The following is a 21,344-nucleotide window of genomic DNA, read 5'->3' as shown; positions in this document are numbered from 1 at the left end:
CTCCCACGCCTTTGCACTCCTTTTCCTAAGGGGCTGCTTCTGTGCCTGGGACATAGTCAGCCCTCAGTAAACTTTCATGAAAGAATGAATGTATCTAGCTCCCTTCTCCCCCTGCCCCTGCCACCCCCTCCCCACGCTGTTTTTCTGGCTTTTCGAGACAGGGTTTCTCTGTGTAGCCTTGGCTGTCCTGGACTCTCTTTGTAGACCAGGCTGGCCTTGAACTCACAGTGATCAGTCTGTCTCTGCCATCCAAGTGCTGGGATTAAAGGCATGCACCACTGCTCCCGGCCCAGCCTTCTGCCCCACCTTGCTTATTGATTGATTGATTGATTGATTCTGTGAGACAGAGTCTATGCTGGGGTTTTTTTTTTTTTAATGCTGGGTTTTTGTTGTTAAGTTTGTGGGGGTTTTTTTTGTGGGAGGGGGCTATTTGTTTTTTGTTTTTGATTTTGGGGTTTTTTTTTTGCATAAGTATGGGTTTTGTTTTGTTTGGGTTTATTTATTTATTTATTTTTATTGTATATGAGTGTTTTACCTGCAGAAGAGGGCATCAGATAACATTATAGATGGTTGTGAGCCACCATGTGGTTTCTGGGAATTGAACTCAGGACCTCTGGAAGAGCAATCAGTGCCCTTAACCACTGAGCCATCTCTCCAGCCCCGGGTTTTGTTTATTTTATTTTATTTTATTTTATTTTGTTGCTGGTTTGGTTTGGTTTGGGTTTTGTAGCTTAGGCTGCTCTTGAATTCACTATGTCGCCAATGATGACCTTGAAGTCCCAATCCTCCTGGGTCTACCTCCCAAATGCTGGGATCACAGCCTGTATGAACCTGCTTAACTCATACCCAGCCTTAAAGACTGGTTGATGGTCTGGACAGGATGAGGCACACACCTTTCATCCCAGCCCTCAGGAGGCAGAGGCAGGTGGATCTCTGTGGGTTCAAGGCCAGCCTGCTCTACATAGTAAGTTCCAGGCTAGCCAGTTCTGTAAAGTGAGGGAGCCTGCCTTGAAAATTGTTCCTGATGACTCTGTGTGTGTGTGCCTGCGAATGTGTATATGGTGGCAGGAGAAGAAGCTGCACATGCCTGTGTGCACGGAGGCCAGAAGAAGGTGTTTGGGTGTCCTCCTCTGTCACTCTGCCTACTTCTGTGAGTCAGGGTCTCTGCTTGGATCAAGGGCTCTTCCTCAGCTGGGCTGGAAACCAGCAAACATCAGCAAGCATCCTCTCCTTTAGGACTGGATTACAGGTATGCGCAGAACACTTGGTTTATTACCAGGGTGCTCGGGTGTGACCTCAGAGCCTCACACTCAGGTGGCAAGCGCCTTTAACTGCTGAGCAAAATGTCCAGCCCTGTGAGGGCCAGTTTCACTTACCCACATCACTATGCACACACGAACTTCTTGTAAATTTGTTGACCAGAGTTGTTAACCCTAGGGTGTCTGGGCAGGCAAGGCTGAGAGTCTGAAACTCAGTAGATCCCTGTAGCTGTCCCTGTGACCCTAGAGCAGTGGTTCTCAACCTGTGGGTCATGACCCCCCCCCCCCCACAGCAATTGCATTATCAAATATTTACACCGGGCAGTGGTGGCACACGCCTCTCATCCCAGCACTCGGGAGGCAGAGCCAGGCGGATCTCTGTGAGTTCGAGGCCAGCCTGGACTACAGAGCGAGTTCCAGGACAGCCAAGGCTACATAGAGAAACCCTGTCCTGAAAAACCAAACCAAACCAAACCAAACCAGATATTTACATTACTGTTCATAACAATAGCAAAATCACAGTTATGAAATAGCAACAAACTAACATGAGGGACTGTATTAAAGGGCCAAAGCAGTAGAAAGGTTGAGAATCGCTGCCCTAGACAATGCTCCTGCCCGCCTATACCATCCAGCCTGAATTTCCCCATCCCACATTATTCTCTGTATTTCCCAAACGCCCACCCTCCATCAGAGGACACAATTTCTGACAGCCATCCCCCAAGCAGCACCAGAAAGGCAGGGAGGTTTGCATGGGGGAGGATCCAGTACCTCCTTGAAGTTATCAAAGGCTGAAAGAATGATGTCATGCCCTCCCCGCACGAGGCACACGGCGGCCAGCAGCTCCAGCACCAGGGCCTTGGTTCTGGGAAGAGAAGAGGGAGGTTTAGTGCCCACAGCATGGTGGGCACCAGTCTGTCAGAGGACAGGGGAGCTGGGGTGGGGTTCGCCTGAGCAGCAGCCCTGACCACAGGGTATGGAAGCGTGGAACCAGTTAGGAGGATAGCCCTCACCTGGGGTTCTTGTTGTTAAGGCTCAGAGCGATCTCGTTGACACAGGCTGGGTGGTTCATAACAAGGCTGAAGCCAGACTGGGGAGAGAGCAGAGGTCAGCACCTCAGGGCAGTCCCTAAGACTGCCAACACCTCCAGCATAGTCTGCTCCATGCTGCTCTGGCCTCGAATGCCGGGTGTGGTGGCGCACGCCTTTAATCCCAGCACTTGGGGTGGGAGTGGGGGGCCAGAGGCAGGCAGACTGCTGTGAGTTTGAGGCCGGTCTGGGCTACAAAGCGAGTCCAGGACAGGCAAGGCTACATAGAGAAATGCTATGTCAGGAAAAAGAAGAAGAAGAAGAAGAAGAAGAAGAAGAAGAAGAAGAAGAAGAAGAAGAAGAAGAAGAAGAAGAAGAAGAAGAAGAAGAAGAAGAAGAAGAAGAAGCCGCCAGGTCCCTAGCCCCGGCCACGTCCAACCTTTTGACATACAGACAAACACAAAGCTGTCACCTAAGATGCTAGGCAAGTGTGAAATAGAGTTACTTTTTTAAAAAAAATCATACACTTCAAACATCCCATAATGTTTTAAGAAAGTTTACAGAGGCTGAAGAGATGACTCAGTGGTTAAGAGCACTGACTGTTCCTCCAGAGGACCTGGGTTCAATTCCCAGCACCCACAAGGCAGCTTGTAACTATCTGTAACTCCTGTTCCAGGGGATCTGACACCCTCATACATGCAGGCAAAACACTAATGTGCATAAAATAAAAATTTTTTAAAAAGAACATTCATAAAGACTGATAAGTAAGAAAGTGGAGTTGAGGCCGGGCGTGGTGGCACACGCCTTTAATCCCAGCACTCGGGAGGCAGAGGCAGGTGGATCGCTGTGAGTTCGAGGCCAGCCTGGTCTACAAAGCGGGTCCAGGACAGCCAAGGCTACACAGAGAGACCCTGTCTCAAAAAACTATAAAAAAAAAAAAAAAGAAAGAAAGAAAGAAAGTGGAGCTGCACCACTGGCCCTCCCGATGCCAGAGCCAGGCCTGTTCTCCCATACACTCCACTACCCAACCCTCCTTGATACCAACCTGAGCCCCATGATTCCCTCCACCCACCTCCACACACCCAAGGCCAATTCAGCAGACCTGACGGAAGGTAACAAAACCAATTAAACCCTCAAAACTCACCAGCCTCAGGACCCCGCCAGAGCCCAGGCCCCGGGCTTTCCCAGTAAGGTTCCAGGGAAAGAGCCGCGCATGGTCTTAGAACATCAGCAGCTTGTACGGGCCCCATGGGGACAAGCCAGCTCCCAAGGCCCCAGTCCCATGCCACCAGCTGACCTGGTAGTTCATGATGGCTCTGAGGCACATGATGCACACATGGACATCATCCTTCTGGCTGACGATTCGGGAGTTCCTCAGGGTCTTCCTGCTGTGGGCGGGGGTCAGCCTGGTGGATGTGGAAGAGGCAGTAGGGTCAGAGTCCCAGTGCCCAGCTTCCTGCTTTCCAAACCAGTATGGTGTACTCTGGAGCGAGGGGGACGGGACATATCTAAGACACTATTTCCTATCTGCCTGACCCACTGGCCAGGCGAAGGCAGCCTCCCTCAGGGGCTGGCATGCTGGGGGCGGGGGACGGCGGCAGGTGGTGACAGTGGGTCAAGCAAGCAAAGATTTGGTTTTGAAAAGGGCTATTGTGAGCCAGGCATGGTGGCACGTGCCTGCTGATTCCAGTATTTGGGAAGTAAGGGCAAGAGGATTGGAGCTCAAGGCCAGCCTTGGCTACATAATACGGAGTTGGAGGCCTAGGTTACATGAGAGCCTGTCTCAAAAAAAAAAAAAAAAAAAAGGAGGAGGAAAAGAGGAAGGGAAGGGAAGTGTGTTGTGAGGGGAAGCTCACCAAGGATAAAGATGGACAGAGCTTGGAAAGAGCTAGACACCAGTGGTGTCTCCACAAGGTGGCACTCACAACCACCTGGCCCCTCATCTCGTCCATCTTGAGAGACAGACTAAGCTCAAAGTGCCTAGATTCGAGAACATTCCATCTTAGTAGGGATGTACTTAATTTCCTTGTACCTCAATTTCCTCATTTGTAAAAGGAGTGGCAACATCAGTTCCATACTGAGTGGGGGGGGAGGGGGCGAGACAAAGCCCCATGGAGACCAGGCTGGCTTCCTTTACAGGTGTGTACACCATACCTGTGTGCAGGGGTGTGTGTGTGTGTGTGTGCGCACATCATTCAAGTTTGAGCATCATTCTTCAGAACCTTTTTACCTTGTTTGTTGTTTGTGTGCATGGTATGTGTGTGTGTGTGTGTGTGTGTGTGTGTGCGTGTGCGCGCACGCGCACGCGCAAAGGCCGAGGTTGATTTCATGTATCTTCTCTTTTTTAAAAAAATATTTTATGTATTGTGTACACAGTATTCTCCCTGCACATGCACCTACATGCCAGAAGAGGGCACCAGATCTCATTATAGATGGCTGTGAGCCACCATGTGGTTGTGGGAATTGAACTGAAGACCTTTACTAGAGCAGCCAGTGCTCTTAACCTCTGAGCCATCTCTCCAGCCCCTCCTTACTTGTTTTTGAGACAGGGTCTCTCATTAAACCCAGAACTCGCTATTCCCACTAGACTTGTCAGGCCAGCAAGCTCTAGGTGTCCTGTTGCCCAGCACTGAGAACGCAGGTCCATGAGGCTGTGCTCGATGCTTACGTGGGTGCCAGAGATCCTAACTCAGGCTCGCACACTTATGCAGAAGCACTTTACCTACCACAGTCTCCTCAGCCCTCACTCGGTTCTTCTGGGACAAGATCTCTCACCGGGACCTGGTGCTCGCCAATTAGGCTAGGCTATCTAGCCACCACCCCCAGGGGCCATCTGGTCTCTGCCTCTCCAGTGCTGGGATTACAAGTGCACACCACCATACCCAACTTTTTACGTGGGTGCCAGGGACTGAACTCAGGTCTTCGTGCTTGCGAGGCAAGCATTTTGTTGGCTGAGCCATCTCCTCAGCCTCAGTAGCACATCTTCCCAGGCTGGGTGGGATTATGTAATAACCCCAGCCTGGCACCTCGTGAAGAATAGATGGAATATGCCCTCTATTATTCTTGGCGTCGCCCCCCCCAAAAAAAAAAATTTGAGGTTTTCATCTTTGTAGAACTGCCAACCACACCTTCCACATGCCAATCCTCCTGACAGTTCTGTACCTCCCTGCCACTTGCCACATCAACCTTTCCTATCTTGCTCAAATACATCTCGGTCTTTATTCATGCTGCCTTTCCTTGTCCCCACTGCTTGCCTATCCATCTGTCAGACACCAGTGTCCCCTCTTCTTGGAAGTCTTCCTGGTACCCCCCAAGCAGTGGGCACCTCCCTTCTCAGAGACCCAGGTCACATCTCTGCTATTATCTGTCCCACTCAATTCCCTTCCCACTAGACTGTGGCCCCCGAAAGCAGAATTATGTCTTATGGGCACTTACTACTAAGATGAGCTATTTAGTAAGTGTATTTAGTGTCTAAAAAAAAATGTTTGCTAGCTGGGTGTGGTGGCACATGACTTTAATCCTAGCACTCGGGAGGCAGAGGCAGGTGGATCTCTGTGAGTTCAAGGCCAGCCTGGTCTACAAAGCGAGTTCCAGGACAGCCAGGGCTATACACGGAGAAACCCTCTGGGGTGGGGGCCGGAGAGATAGCTTTACAAAAATGATTGCTAAGTGAAAATAGTGAACAAGGGGGAAAGCACTGTAGGATTTTGGTGCTTAATATACAGTTGGCCCAGGCTAGGGGTGTAAGTTCAGTGGAAGAGTACTTGCCTAGCATGCATGAAGCTCTAGATTCAAGTCCTAGTAACACACACTATATACATGTATATGTATATATGTATACATGTATATATGTGTGTGTGTATGTATATATATATATATATATATACACATATACATATGAGAGAGACATACAGATATAAAGATTTTATAGGGCTGTGGAAATGGCTAAGTGGTAAATCTCTTGCTGTGAAGACCCAAGTTCAAATCCCCAACACCCACATAAAAGCCATGCTTAGCTGGGTCAGTTACAAGCACACACACATATGCCTATACGTTACTACACACACACACACACACACACACACACACAAATAAATAAACATATACTTGGTTCCCTCAAACCCAACACAGGAAGCTGATGCCTCCCTGCATCCCAACAAGATGGCAGGGTGTCCTGTCAGGATGAACTGCTAAACTCAGAGCTGTCAGCTCACTGCTCTTCCAACCCACCGCCCCACACAGCCGTCCCAGCATGCACCTGCCCCCTGGTGTCTACGTACCGGGGAGAAGGGGGGCACCTGGAGGCCGCATAGGAAGAAACAAGGGGTTAGACTGGTACAAAAGAGAGGCTGCCAACCCCAAAGCCCGCTCCTAACTCCAGGCCCCCTCTGGTTCTACTCTCTAGGTGTCTCCACCTGAAGACTTGGCATAGTTGTGCCCAGAAGCCAGGACTCAGATGACCCTAGAGGTCCTGGGGTCCTGGTTAGATGAGGCAATGTGGGGGAGGGTCTCTATTCTCCTGTCACCCCATCCCGGGCCCTTCGTACTTGATGGTCAGGCGACTTTTGGGCACAGACGAGGGTGGTGCCTTGCTGAGGTCTTCCACGGACTGTTCCAGGGGTTTGCTCTTCTCTGTGCTAGAGGCCACATTGTCTGTACTTTCCATGTCATACCTGGAGATGTGATACAAGGAGCGTGGAGGCTTCCACCACAGGGACAGTCAGAGAGGGGACCGAGGGATGTACAAGGCAAGATGGGGGTGGGGGGGGAGACTGAGGCAGGAGGGGGAGGCTGCGTTCACTCATGGCTCTCATTTTTGTTTTTGTTTCTTGAGACGCGTTCTCACTCTGTAGACCAGGGCTGGCCAGAACTCAAAGAGATCCCCTTGTCTCTGTCTCCCAAGTACTGGGATTAGAGATCTGCTCCACCACACCCCAGCTCGTCCATGGCCTTATGCTGAGTACAGGGAAGGGAAAAGGAATATCCCTTCTGGGTGAGGACAGGGCTTCAGAAAAACCATTGCCCAGGGCCAAATCCAACTTTCCCTGGGATGCCCAGGACTGTGTGTGGTCAGGAGGCGCAGCATGAGGGCTTGGGTCAGGAGCTTACGCGACAGAGCACTGGGCGAAGGCCAGGTACTCAAGCAGGACATCAAGGCCTCGGTTCTCTTCGTTAAGGAACTCCTGCACCCACCTGCAAGGCATAAGGTTCTCTGACTTGCAGGCAGAAAGGATTCTGCCCCAGCGACGAGCGATGAGCAGGCAAAGCTAAAGCCCTCGAGTGCCCTTGCTTCGGAACACTCTCCCCCACCCTCAAGAAACCCAGGGATACCAGGGTTGCTGAGGGCCGGAGCAGGACCCACAGCAGCCCCCTGTGTGCCCAAGTCCTGCACAGGCAGCAGGGGGAGGTAGGAAATGGTCCACAGGGTTGGCCTGTGGTGGAGGGAGGGGCTGGAAAGCCCCAGAGGCTGCCAGGAGGTAGGGTTTTCCTAAGCTCACCCAATGTGGTTTGTCCTCAGGGACGTCTCCAGCTCCCGCAGCACCTGGGTAGACTCCTGAACTCGCCTCTTAAACTGGGGGCCAAAAAACAAGGAGTCTGTGGGTAGAGCCCGACTCCCCCGAGTCCTGAGGCAGCAGCCAGAAGTATCCGCCCACACCGCGCACACAAGGCCTTTCACGTTTAGCTTCCCCCACCACCTCCACACACCTGTGCAACAGAGTGAACACTCGTGGACTACGTGCCCGCCCCCCATGTGGAGGGTATCTCCACACATGGCTGAAGATACAGGGTACATAGGCATACCTCCATACAGAGATATAAATACACACACACACGTACACATCTACGCAGACACACATACACTGGGCGTGTGCATATCAAACACAAGCATATCAAACACATGTCCATCCACTCAGGAGACATGTACACATGGGTGCCTACCTATACACCCATTTGTTTATGTATGGGATACATACATACTCATTCATTTTTCTCCCTCTCTCTCTCTCTTTCTCCTATATATGGTCTTGGGGGACATACAGGAGAGCAAATGTACCTACAGCCCCCAAAGTATGCACAACTACCGCACACATATATCTATGCATGAAGACACAGGGTGCACATATGTACACACACAATACAAAAACACACAGGGATGCTCATGTAAGTACATGTAAGATACACACACACACACACACACACACACACACACACACACACACAGGAGTCCATGAGAGAGGCTGTCTGGGTACTCAGTCCCTAAAACTAAGTCACCCACGCCCACGCATACTTATGCATGAACTCACATGGGGCCACCAGAAAGACATACAAAGACATACACAGCTGCTCCAGCTGTTTGGAGGGGGCAGAATAGAAAGGGAGATAGATACCCCCAGGTTGGACATCCAGTCGGCTGCTACCTTTCGGCTGACCCCGCCAGTATCCAGGTAGCTCTTCAGCTTTTGGATGTAGGCTGCGGGGGGATTCTTGACTTGAAACCGTTCCTGGAGAGATGAGTGGGGCGTACAAAGAGCGGGTCACAGCTGCCCAAAGACCACTGGGTAGCTTTCCCCCCAGCTCCCCCTTCTCAGCTCTGACTTGACGGTCCAGGCTGTCTTCCACAGCTTCTGGAATGCCAAAGGCACACACACTTTGGACAAGTGGAAGACCTTAGCCCCAGGCCTGCTTGTGCCTTTCCTGGGGCCTGCCTTGGGTTACTCATTCAGGCCGGTTGTGCCCTTCCTGGACTAGAGTGGAAAGTCCAGACAGCGGACAGCTCCCTAGCAGGTAAACAGCCCATCTCCAGCACAGCCGTCCTGTCTCTCTGCACAGAGAGGCACCTGTGTGCGCTGTGCCTTTTCCCCTATCTCACTGCCCCAGTTCCTCGTACAGAAGCAGAGACCACAGCAGAGGCACACCTCACCCCAACCCAGATACCCTCTTCCACCTTCCGGTCTTTGAGCCATCTCCCAACTCTGCCCCGGCCCCGCCTTACCAAGATGGATGCCCAACTGGTACGTCTCAACCCAATCCATTAGCAGAAGGCTTTGCTGGGTCTTGGGGTGGGTGGAGGGTGGGGTGTTCTTCTCTCCAACTCCCTCCCCCTCCCCAGCCTCCAGGCCTCAGCTTGAAAGCAGCTCCTGCCTCCTACTGATGATCACTGATGATCCAGTCTCTACCTTTCTCCACCCCTGCACTGGGCCCCCAGCAGCCAGCGGCCCACTGAAGCCAGGGCTTGGCCTGAGCTCTGACACAGCATTCTGACTGGATGCTCTTAGAAACGGTTGCTTGACTGTGTCTCTTCCAGACCTCAGAAGAAAAAGACAGGGACCCTACTCCTTTCTCCCCCTCCATTTGGCTAAATGCAGGGATATTTCCTCATTTCCTCAGCCCAGGGTAAGAGAGTCAAGGGCACGGAGACCCACACCTTATATAATCCTGGCGCTCTGGAGGCTAAGGCAGAAGGAGCACGCGTTTGAAGCCAGTCTGAGCTATAGAGCAAGACTGCGTTTCAAAAACAGAAACCCAAGTGTTGTGGACATCCCTTAAGTGGTAGACTGCTTGCTTTAGCAGAGCAGCCAGGGCAGCCACTGCCCGGGCTCTGGGACACACCCAGCTGATGATCCCTAAAGGTTTCTGATCAGGTCTTGCAAGGGTAGATAGAGCTCTGCACAGGCCCGGGGGTGGGGGGGTGGGGGGGACAGTAGATATTAGCCCCAGGGCAGCAGGCGGGGCCCCTCCCCTGCCAGCTCTTACATCCTCAGAGCAGGATGCTCCAGGAGCGGAAGCAAGGGCAGCCTAGCCTTCCCGGCACCTACCTGGTCGCAGATGAGCTCCCATTTCTTCTCATTGTCATACTGGCTCAGCAGCTGGACCTTGTCTGGAGGCAAGTTCATACAGTTCTGGGGGGCAGACAACAAACACCCCTGAGCCCACAGCTCCAGCACAGGCAAGGAGAGAACGAACCAGCATCTTCAGGGAAGACACTCTGTGAAGCCGGGCGCGGTGGCGCACGCCTTTAATCCCAGCGCTCGGGAGGCAGAGGCAGGCGGCGGATCGCTGTGAGTTCGAGGCCAGCCTGGTCTACACAGCGAGTCCAGGACAGCCAGGACTACACAGTGAAACCCTGTCTCCAAACGCCCCCCCCAAAAAAAAAAAAAGCACCGTCCTCTCACCCTGGCAGAGAAGCAGTGTCATCCAGTGAGAAAAAACGAGGCTCAGAGAGGAAGGCCTCCTTCCCCGAGATCCCAGGGCCCCAGAGTCTGAATCCAAGTCTGACTGAATGAACCATCCACATCACCTCTTTGGCATACCTGCCATGAGGCAAGTTTGCTCACTCGAGCTTTAGACATGATCTTTATTCCTATCCAAGTGAGGAACCTACCGGGAAGCCATCTCCAGACTGGCCTAGCTGACCCCCGTCACCAGGGTCTTATTCCCACCTGTCACCAAGCACCTCATGTGCACAGATTAGGCCCAAGTCACCAGGAGGTTGAGGGGGCTTAGGGCCGCGTGTCGGCCAGGAGGAAGTCCCAGACAGGTATGTCACAGCTGCAGAGGTGGGGGGAGGGGCGGATCTGAAGGACGGAAGTCATTCCACCACAGACTAGGCCCAGGGTTGGGCCTATGGTACTGGTACCCCAGGCTGGGACTCTCCCACACACACACACTCCAGGACCTAAGATAAATCAGCAATACCTTCCCCTAAGCTGCCTGTCCTTGTCACGACAGGTCAGACACACAGCTCAGCCAGAACTGTGGACTCAGGCAAGAGTTGCCAGAGCAGGGGTTACCCCCCCTGCTCCTCCCCCACCTCCCACCCCCGTGTTCCTGAGGCCTATCCAGCCTGCCTAACACACCTAGAAAACAAGGCTAGAAAAGCCAGGCGGTGGTGGCGCATGCCTGTAATCCCAGCATTTGGGAGGCAGAGACAGATAGATCGCTGTGAGTTTGAGGCCAGCCTGGTCTACAAAGCGAGTCCAGGATAGTCAAGGCTACACAGAGAAACCCTGTCTCGGAAAACAAAAACAAAAAAACAAAACAAAGAAAAAAACAAGGCCAGTTCACCCCAATCCAGGAAACCTCGGGTCTAATGGGGACCTAACTATAATGTCAGACCCCCAAAGCCATTCTTGCCCTCCAAGAGTTCTCAGTTTAGCCTGGGTCTCCACTGTGGGTACGCGGAGCCTCCAAGGAGCCCAGCCCAAAGCCTGGGAGTAACTGTCTGACACTCTCTGACCCCTGACTCTGAGACTAGGCCATGGCTGGAGCAGAGACGGCGCCACACCCACTAGAGACTCCTTAGCCAGCTTCCTCTCTTGAGTGGCAGGGTTAGGTCTGGGGCTCTGGCCAGACCTTACCCCAAAATCACTGCCTTGACTCATCCTCGGAGAACAGGAAGTTGGGTAGTATCGGCCCCCATTGCCTAAGCTTTCCGGCCAGGGGGCCCTACTTGTGAGGTGAAACTGCCCACCCACCACACTCCAAGGCCAGCCGGCGGCTGAGCTACGTCATCATCCCTGACCCCATTTCAAAAGTGAACCTGGACTGAGGAAACTACACACCAGGCTAGCTCCTGCTACATGGCAGCCTTTCCAACAGGGGACTGAAGGCTGTGGGGGTAGGGCCTACTCTGCTTCGGGGGGCTTAGGAAGCTACTTTTCCTCTCCATCTGTCCGTCTGTCCGATCTATCCCCACCCAACAGAGACAGAGCTGGGAGGGGGGAGGGGGCGAGGTACAGCAGGTCTCCTGGGAAAGAGGAAGTGGAAGGCCAGGCTTACCAGGACCATGGAGCTGGGGCCATAAGGGAGATGAGGAGGATGCTGAGCTTCGGCAGCTGAGCCTTAGAAGGGACAGCATCTTTGTCATGGCTCATTAACCTTGGAGCCCTGAGTGGCTCTGGGATAGCCTAGGAGGGCTTCTAATTTCAATCACGACCCCCACAGTCATGTTAAGCAAGCACCCTCACCTCCATGCATTTCATGCCCTGGCCACCATCGCTGGCACTGTTACTGTGCCCATCTGACAGATGCAAGCACAGGTGAACTCGGCGACCTAACCCAAGGTCACCTTCTAAAGCCAGTAAGAGTGGAGGGCGGCTGGCTTTGAGCCACAGCCCGGGTCCATACCCCTCAGAGCCACTCCAGAGTTAGTGCTAAGGCCAGGCAACCTCCGCATGGGGCAGCCTGTTGTGCCTGTGTCAACAGTACCAGAAGGCAAAGTGCCCCTTGCCCCTTTCCTACCTGGGACTTTTCAGGCCCTGGGCCCACGTGCCAGCCTGCCAGACGAGCTAAATTTAGGCTTGGAAATCAGAAATAGCTCTGGCAGCGCTGAGCACTCATTAGCAGCTGTGGCTGTGGCCCACCGAGGAGCCGGGTATCCAGGGAGCGGGAGAGACAGGCCAGCAAATGCCACTCACTCAGGGTGAGGTAGGGCCACCTTCCAGACAGGAGTCAAGCCCCTCATCAGGGTCTTCAGCCTGGAGGCAGCAGAGTGAGCAAGGGCTAGGGTCAACAAAAGGCTGGCTGACCCAACTAGGACAGGAAGAGCTGAGGAGCCCACATGTGTGACTGGAACATCTGCCTCCTGAGAGGATGGAGAAGAGCAGCCGTAATGCAGAAAGACTGAAGCCAAATTCAAAGACCCAGGCTCTGGGCCCACCTAGTCTGACAGCTTCTGGCCTATCTATCAGCTTCCGCTTCGAGCACAGGCTGACCTGCCTCACACTCCCGGAGTGCCTCGGAATATTGAGAAGCTATGTTTTGATATAATATTCTCTGGTGACCCGTCGTCCCCAGGAAGAAGCATCTCATAAATGTGGGGTACAGGAGACAGGAGGGGTCCCCAGAAGACTTCAAGGTCAGAGTTGGGGATGGTAAGTGACTAAAAGATGTGAGAACATCGGGATTGCCCAAAGCTCGCTCCAAAGTTTGGCCAAACCTATACTGGCTCTTTCCCTCCTGTCCTGTTGAGGAACTGCCAGGTGAGGAAGCAGATGGAATTAATTGGATGGGGTGTGGCCATGCAAAAGAGGGGACACTGGACATTAAGGACAGGCCTATTTTAATCCCAAAACTCTGGAGGTGGAGTCAGGAGGACAGCTCCAAGCTTGAGGCCACACTGGACTACATAGCGAGACAAGGTATACAAATAAAGAAAAGCAAGACAGTGGTGGCACACGCCTTTAATCCCTGCACTTGGGACACAGAGGCAGGTGGATCTCTGAGTTTGTGGCCAGCCTGGTCTACAGAGTGAGTTCCAGGACAGCCAGCCCCCGAGACACACCACACACACACACACACACACACACAAACTTGTCTTGAAAACCCCCAAAAATTGGCCTGGAGAGAAGGCTCAGAGGTTAAGAACACTGGCTGTTCTTCCAAGGTCCTGAGTTCAGTTCCCCGCACCACATGGTGTCTCGCGCAACCATCCATAATGAGATCTGGTGTTCTCTTCTGATGTACAGGATTACGTGCAGGCAGAATAATAAATAAATAAGTCTTTAAAAAGAAAAGAAAACCCCCAAAATAAGCCATGCACAGTGGCACATGCCAATAATCCCAGCACTCAGGGAGGCAGAGACAAACAGATCTCTGTGAGTTCGAGGCCAGCCTGGTCTACAGAGGGAGTCCAGGACAGCCAAAGCTACAGAGAGAAACCCTGTATCAAAAAAAAAACAAAAACAAAAGCAAACAAACAATCCCCCCAAAAATCCAAATAAATAAAACAAATAAATGGAACAGAATGGACTGTGTGGGAACAACCTTCTTTCCCTGCCCCGACATCCGAAGACTCCAGAGGCCGACCCTAGCTGTAGTTTATCAGGCCCAGCGGCTGCAGACTCATGCTGTGAGCCTGCACTCCTGGCACCGTCTGCCTTGTTGACTTCTGAGACACTGTCCCAGGAGACCTAGAGCTCTAGCCACATCTGGACAGCGCCACACCCTCCAGTTTCACTTTCAATCTGCACAGAATCTAGACCCCCCATCTCACCCCCCACACCCCTCCCCACAGCTCTGCCCCTTGAGGTCCAGGGGGCTGCTGAATATGGACCCCAATCCTAGTGTCAGGTAACCCCAGAGCTCAGCCTGACAGGTCCAAATGCCAAGGCTACCTCCAGCCCTGTGTGTCCTCCACCCATGTCTGTGAGGTCTCAACCTTGGCGCTCAAGCTGTCTGCACATATGCAGAAACAATCGCTTGGGTCCATCACTTAAAAATCCCGGGAACAGACTTACAGGAGCTCTCACAGGCAGTCCCAGGCTTAGAGGAAGCTATGCCATAACCCACTCTGCATCAGGGGCTGAGAACCCCAAAAGTTAACCAGTTTCTTTTATCTAAGCTCCAGGGTCCCCAGAGGAGGGACAAAGATCAAAGAGAGTGGGAGCCAGGACACCAGACCTTGCCTCCCACATAATCCAGGCTAGCAAGAAAATAACAACAACAATAACAAATAACCCTAACTCTACGCTGGCCTCACTTCCCTTCAAAGCACTGCAGCCCTCACTGTCAACTCACTTCAACATCAACAACAAGCGAACAAGCTACTATTACAACCCCATTTCCCAGATGAGAAACTGAGGCGGAGATATATTAAGTCACTTGCCCAAGGAGACCTAGCTGACAGTGTGGTTTTAAAATCTCAGGGTTTGGCCACAGGGCACTGGGGTGCTGGCTGCATACAGCCCTAGCGCGCACGCGCGCGCACACACACACACACACACACACACCGCCCCAATTCCCCCATCTGAGGAACCAGGAACAGTCAAGAGTAGCTTCCTGCCACCCAGCACCCTACACTTCCTGTTGTTGCCCACACTGGGTTCTTACTCATTGGGGGAACCCCCACCCCACCCCAGGCACACCATCCGTGTAGGGAAGTAGAGGCCTCCCACCCCCTCCTCGTGTGTGCACACCGCTACCACCGTTGACACCACGCTACTCCACCCTGCAGGAAGGCTGGGCCCTCCCTCCCGTGGTTTCCGGCCACCAGGCAGTTCTCAGTCTAGGCCCCATTGCTTCTAACCTATACAATGGCAAGGAGGCCGCCTGGCCTGTGATAGCTGAAGACCTGAGGGTGACTCAGTAGTGCATGGCAACCTGGGATGCTCCTGGTAGGGGAGGGGCAAGGACCTCAGGATGGAGAGGACGGGACAGCCCCCCTTGCACAGGGTGCAGAGTATTTACTGACACTTGCTCCTTGGTAGGTGAACCCCCCCCAAACCTCGGCAATCCTAGGAGGCTGCCATATATCTGTTATTCCCCACCCCCACCCCACCCCGCATGTAAGTAAACTGGAGCTCAGAGATGTGAACTTGCCCAAGGTCACACAGAAAATAAGGGACAAGGGACAGGCAGTGGTGGCGCACGCCTTTAGTCTCAGCACCTGGGAGGCAGAGGCAGGCGGATAGATGTGAGTTTTGAGGCCAGCCTGATCTACAAAGAGAGTACAGGACAACCAGGGCTCTTACACACCAAAAAAAAAATTCTGTCTCTAAAAACCAATAATTATAATAACAACAACTATAAATAATTATAACAACAACAATAAATAAGCGACAAGGATGAAACCCATGCACCAAATTTCATAGTCCCCAACTCTGGGTCCCTTCGAAGGCCGGGAGAACCCAAGCCACCTTCCAGAATCTTGTATTCCCGAGAAAAATGCAGAGGTGGCCCCAAGGGCAAACACCTGTTCCCGCTCATCTCATCCAGCCCTTTGCCAGCTGACCCCAGCTGCCACCGTGAATCATGCCCACCACATCCCTGCATTTCAGGTCAGCTTGTGCTAGCTATGCCCAACCCAGTGTCCAACCACAAGGCCACACCCCAATGAGATCCACTGTGGAGACAGTCCAGAGGTGGGAGACGTGGGGGTGGGGAGGAGAAGGGCGGGGGATCGACTGAGTGACAACTCAAACACGAAGAGACGAAGAGACGCCTCTGTCACTGACCAGCAACATCAAGAAGGCCAACCTGCTCTTCACAGGGAGCCCCACAAGTGCTGGAGTGGTCCATGCTGCCTAATAAAGTACCCGTGTCCTGGATAAGAGAAGGAGCCCCTCAGTGAGCTAGATCCTCGCCCAGGAAACCGCTCTCCATATACTACAGACCTGCCTGGATACAGCACCACTTAGCTTCACACAGACATCCCGAGGCACTTTCCCCCTGTTCCTTTACCCCAGGTCCACAGGCAGACCACAGGCCCTGGGGCCAGCTGCACACAGAGCACTCCTAGCGAGTCCTGGACAGGGTGGCTTGCCATCCGAAACCCTTACTCTGCATGCCTCTCAGAGAAGATGGAATTGCTGGAAGAAGCCCAGCCTTGGGCACGGGGCGTAGGAGAGGCGAGAGCTCGGAGCCTGGCTGGCTGGTGTGTTCCAACCACCACAGCAGGCCTCTGTAGTGGGGCAGCCATGGCTCCTCCTCGGTTGCTAAGGCAGCAGCCGAAACCTTGGCTCAACCTGTTCTTTCTCCCCACCCCCATTTTCTGTAGGGTGCCCCCCGCCCCGGTCTCTCACAGCCTTCTTGGGAACGTAGTACCCCACCATCTACCCTTGGTGGGAAAGCGCGTCTTTGCTCCCCTTGCCTGGCTGGTGAAAGTCCCCCAAACCATAACAAGAGTGCTCTAGCAAGAGAGTTTGGGGAGCTGAGACTCCTTACTCCCCAAGGGGGATAAAGGGGCTAAGCTGAAATGACAGATTCCCTGGGGCCATGTGACTGGGGAACTATGTTCCCCTGTCAACACTGGGGAATCCTTAGGGTGGGGCCACCCACAACAACTTCAGGTTTTTGTTTGGTTTGGTTGTTTCCTTTTGTTTTGTTTTGTTTCTGAGACAGGGTTTCTCTGTGTAGCCTTGGCTGTCCTGGACTTGCTTTGTAGACCAGGCTGGCCTCGAACTCACAGAGATCCGCCTGCCTCTGCCTCCCGAGTGCTGGGATTAAAGGCGTGCACCACCACGCCCAGCTACTTCGGGTTCTTTTCAGGTTAGACATCATCTAAAGACTGAGCACTGGGGGTAGGGGGAGGGCTGGAGAGATGGCTCAGTGGTTAAGAGCACTGGCTGCTCTTCCAGAGGTCCTGAGTTCAACTCAGCAACCACATGGCAGCTCACAACCATCTACAATGGGATCTGATGGTTTCTTCTGTCATACATAGCAAATAGAGCACTTGTATACATAAAAATACATAAATAATTTTAAGCAAAAAAGACTGAGCACTGGCCCTAAGAGTAAGGTGTGAGATGGAGCCACACCCACTGTGAGACTCCTGGGTTCACCAAACCTTCAGCATTGGATAGCCTCAGGCAGAAGTCATGGCTGTTAACCTAGGAGGGGCTCATGGTCCTATTGATGATTGAAAAGCCAATTCCTTTTTTTTTTGGGGGGGGGGTGGGTTTCCAGACAGAGTTTCTCTGTTCAGCCTTGGCTATCCTGGACTCTCTTTCTGTAGGCCAGGCTGGCCTTGAACTCACGGCAATCCACCCGACTCTACCTCCCCGAGTGCTGGGAATAAAGGCGTGCTCCACCACGCCTGGCTGAGAAAAGCCAGTTTCCTAACCGAGCAACTTGAAGATGGGCTAACCCACAGAGGATAAGGAACACATTGGGTACCGGGGGGACCTGACAGGCATGGGGACCCCTGTGGGTGCTGCTGCCCTAGACTTCCCACTAAGCCACCGACACACTCTGGAAGACCCATCTCCTGGTCATTCCTCCACGCCTTGCCACTCGGGGGCTCCCAGCTGCATTTCATGCGACTCTTCACCACCACCACCACCACCAGTCCACCCAGGCCAGGCAAGGCCCACACTTGACATTTGGGATTTCCACTGGTCTGAATTATTCACAAGGCTCCTCCCCATCAATGTACATAACCAAACAGATTGGGGCCCAACACTACCCCTACCCATAGGCACAGGCACGAAGGGAAAGGCCTGACCCTCACCAACCCCACCGCTAAAGCTCGGGCTCCTCAGACGGCCCCCCTCATCCCCTCAGCTTGGTCCAGGTCTGGATCTAGGGAAGGGGTAGTTAAGGGCAGCTAGAGAGAGAGGAAAGTCCAAGGCTAGCCTAGTGTGAAATGTCCCTCAGAGGCCCTATTCTTCCTCCAACCAAGCACTTTTGCCTTCACAAGGACAGACCTCACCGTATCTCTCAGGTCCTCCAGGCTCCTCCCCCGTCCTTCTGGAGGGCACGGAAGCCAGTATCCTCAGGAACTCTTGCCCCTTTGGGACCACCCAGAGGATCTAGCAAGTCAGACCTAAGGAGTGGCTAGTCAGAGAGGGGGGAGGGGGTGGGAAATGCTGTCTAGGGATGTTGGGGACAGGCCAGCAACGTCTTTGCTTCCAGAGTGAGCCTCCCCCTGGGGTCCCCACCCTCAGGCCTGCAGCACCAGCCAACTGAGACTGGGAAGTGGGGCTAGGAACCAGTCCAGCCTTACCCACTGTCACCCAGTGTCCAACAAGGGATGGCTAACAGTAGACAGGCCACTGGGCAACCACCTACAGAAGAGTGCAGGAAAGAGTGCTGGGGTAAAGAGGGGGAAGTGAAAAAGAGTGGTCTTTCCCTTCCCTGCTTTTCCCCCCACCCCACCCCCCCACAACCCTTCTTAGAGTGCCCGCCCTATCAGAAACACACTAACTGCTCCAGCTCAGCCTGAGTTGGTGATTCCCTCCCCAGAGGCATGGACTGCTGTCCCTCCTCCATCCCACCTTCCCCTGCCCCAATTTCCCAAGCAGGTGACAGCCGAGGGGGAGGGGAACCTTCTAGACTTTTTTGTTCCATACACACACACACACACACACACACACACACACACACACACACACCGAAACCAGAGTGACCAACCCACTCCTGACCCGGGTCTTTCTTAAGCTGACTCCTTTCAGTGGTTAAGAGGGGGGCGTCCACGATGAGGGACTGCAAGCACCCGTTCTGGGGCATGGGGGAGGGGTGACAAGAACACCCACCCACCCACCCCACCCCCCCGCCGCCCCGAGCTGAGTGTCTGAGAGTCCAACTCTTAGGCCAGACACCAGGACAAACCCAGGACTAGAGGCTCCACTAGGTTTACGGCTTCCAGGAGGTTAAATTATAACCCCTTCCATCTTTGACCCTGAGACGCAGAAGGGCGGACGCTCTGGACCCGCACCCAGCAGCTAGGCCTTCATGCAGTGGAGAAGGGGGCGCCAGCCCCCTCCCAACCCCGCGCGGGCTCGCAGTCCAACCTCACGATAGAGAAAGATATTTTTGACACCTTTAGACCTAGGAGCATGGGGTGGGGGTGGGGTTGTCTCTTTAAAAGGCTTAATGGAGGTGGCTGAAGAAAGTTTTTTTGGGGGGAGGGGGAGTGCTAAGTCACTCTGAAAGACGACAGTGTCACTCCCACCCCCTGGAGGGGCAGCAGGTGGGCCAGGGATCTCCAAGCGGCACCTGAGCCCCAAGAGGCGGGGACGCGTGCAGATCCCCTGTCATCCCAGGCTCCCGGTGCGCACCGGGTCACACTTACCAAGACCCGCGTGAACCTCTCCTCCAGCTCCCCGGCCGCCGGCATCGGTTGTTTGGGGACAGCTGGCTGCTTCGGGGGCGACGCGGTGGGGCCCGCGGGCTGCTCGGCGCTGCCGGCCGCGTTGCCCATGGTGGTCCCCACCCAACCAACTAGGCGTCTCCAGCCTCGGAGATCCAGTTTTCCCAGGAGGTCGCGGACTAGGCTACCGGAGCCGAGGGCGAAGGGGAGCGGTGGGTGGCGGAGCTGGGCTAGGCGGCTCTGGGCTCAGCGGCGCGCAGGGACCGGGACGCGGCGTCCCATCGCGGCGTCCCTGTCCGAGGGAGCGGGCGGCAAGCGAGGCTCGGGGAGGAAGTCGGGCTGCAGGCGGCCGGGGCCAGAGGGCTGGGCCGGGGGCAGGAAGCTGCGGCGCGGGCTCCCCCCTCGGCGATTTTCGAACTTCTGCTGCCGCTCCCGGTGCGCACAAACCGCAGCTCTCCACCGCGCACCCGGCCCCAGGGGGGCGGGCTGCAGGAAGGGGGCGGGCGCGGGCGCGGGCGCGGGCCAGGGGTCCTCCGCAGCCATATCGCGCCGGCCAGGGGCTGCTGAGCCGTGCACCTGCGGCGGCCGCCGATGCACCTGCCCAAGCCCCAGCCCAGGCGAGGCCGAGAACACGGCGGCGAGCTCGCCAGGCGCCTCCGGGTCCTAGAACCGCAGCTCTCCGCCTGCCCTGAACTGGGCCATGGGGGTCTCTGGCCCTGAAGGAAGCCGACCCCCCCACACCTCCCATCCCCACCCCTACCCCCGGGCGAAAGATTGTCCAGCCAATAGGCGCTTGCATTGGAAACCTAAGGCGGCGCTGCGGTGTGGTGGTGGGGCGTTAAGTGCTGCCGGGGAGGGGGGAGAGCCCCCCTCTGGGGTCCCCAACTAAGAGATGGAAACCCCTTCCAGGCCCCCCACTTCTGTGTCTCTCCTCTGTTGAGCTGAGGACCAGAGGGAACACGCACAAACAGGTTGGAGGACAGAGACCTAGGTCAATCGAGGGCTGACCAACTGTGTCTGTGCCAGCGATCCTCAGTAGCTTTAGACTGGGGGCACCCATGGGAAATCAGCTTGAAGAACCTGGGGACCACCGTGGTGGTGCCAAGGAGAAGTAGGACATTAAGAATGATTAAAGTCCTGCCGGGCGTGGTGGCGCACGCCTTTAATCCCAGCACTCGGGAGGCAGAGGCAGGCGGATCGCTGTGAGTTCGAGGCCAGCCTGGTCTACAAAGTGAGTCCAGGATGGCTAAGGCTACACAGAGAAACCCTGTCTCGAAAAAAAAAAAAAAAAGAATGATTAAAGTGCTGAGCGTAGTGTCGCACGGGAGGCAGAGGTAGGTGGATCGCTGTGAGTTCAAGGCCAGCCTGCCAGCCTGGTCTACAAAATGAGTCCAGGACAGCCAAGGCTACACAGAGAGACCCTATCTCAAAAGTACAAAAAAAACAAAAAAATTTAATAATAATAATAATAATAATAATGATGATGATGATGATGATGATGTAGTGGTGATGATGGTGATAATAATAATA

At 54.1% G+C, this 21,344-nt stretch overlaps 1 protein-coding gene across 8 annotated transcripts in view; it reads right to left on the bottom strand.

Annotated features, from left to right (window-relative positions):
• The window catches only part of FMNL1 (formin like 1), a 31,494-nt gene extending 10,974 nt beyond the window's left edge, over positions 1 to 20,520 (bottom strand). For 3 of the 8 annotated variants that reach the window (XM_084750792.1, XM_084750790.1, XM_084750791.1), the window contains exons 1-10: positions 19,797 to 20,520; positions 10,102 to 10,185; positions 8,674 to 8,787; positions 7,783 to 7,856; positions 7,394 to 7,477; positions 6,832 to 6,957; positions 6,565 to 6,582; positions 3,582 to 3,690; positions 2,270 to 2,346; positions 2,028 to 2,121 (exon numbers count right to left, since the gene is read on the bottom strand). In XM_084750792.1, coding sequence (XP_084606918.1) covers positions 2,028 to 2,121; positions 2,270 to 2,346; positions 3,582 to 3,690; positions 6,565 to 6,582; positions 6,832 to 6,957; positions 7,394 to 7,477; positions 7,783 to 7,856; positions 8,674 to 8,787; positions 10,102 to 10,185; positions 19,797 to 19,925 — 909 coding nt within the window. In that variant the 5' untranslated portion in view covers positions 19,926 to 20,520. The remainder of the gene's footprint in view (positions 1 to 2,027; positions 2,122 to 2,269; positions 2,347 to 3,581; positions 3,691 to 6,564; positions 6,583 to 6,831; positions 6,958 to 7,393; positions 7,478 to 7,782; positions 7,857 to 8,673; positions 8,788 to 10,101; positions 10,186 to 19,796) is intronic. The other 5 variants (XM_084750793.1, XM_084750797.1, XM_084750794.1 and 2 more) reach the window with 3 other exon arrangements.
• Positions 20,521 to 21,344: the final 824 nt, after the last annotated feature.

The sequence above is a fragment of the Acomys minous genome, assembly GCF_964271855.1.
Source record: "Acomys minous genome assembly, chromosome: 12".
In the NCBI taxonomy this organism is placed as follows: domain Eukaryota; kingdom Metazoa; phylum Chordata; class Mammalia; order Rodentia; family Muridae; genus Acomys; species Acomys minous.
The sequence above is the reverse complement of the archived record's forward strand: the minus strand, read 5'-3'. Positions and strand labels throughout refer to the sequence as shown.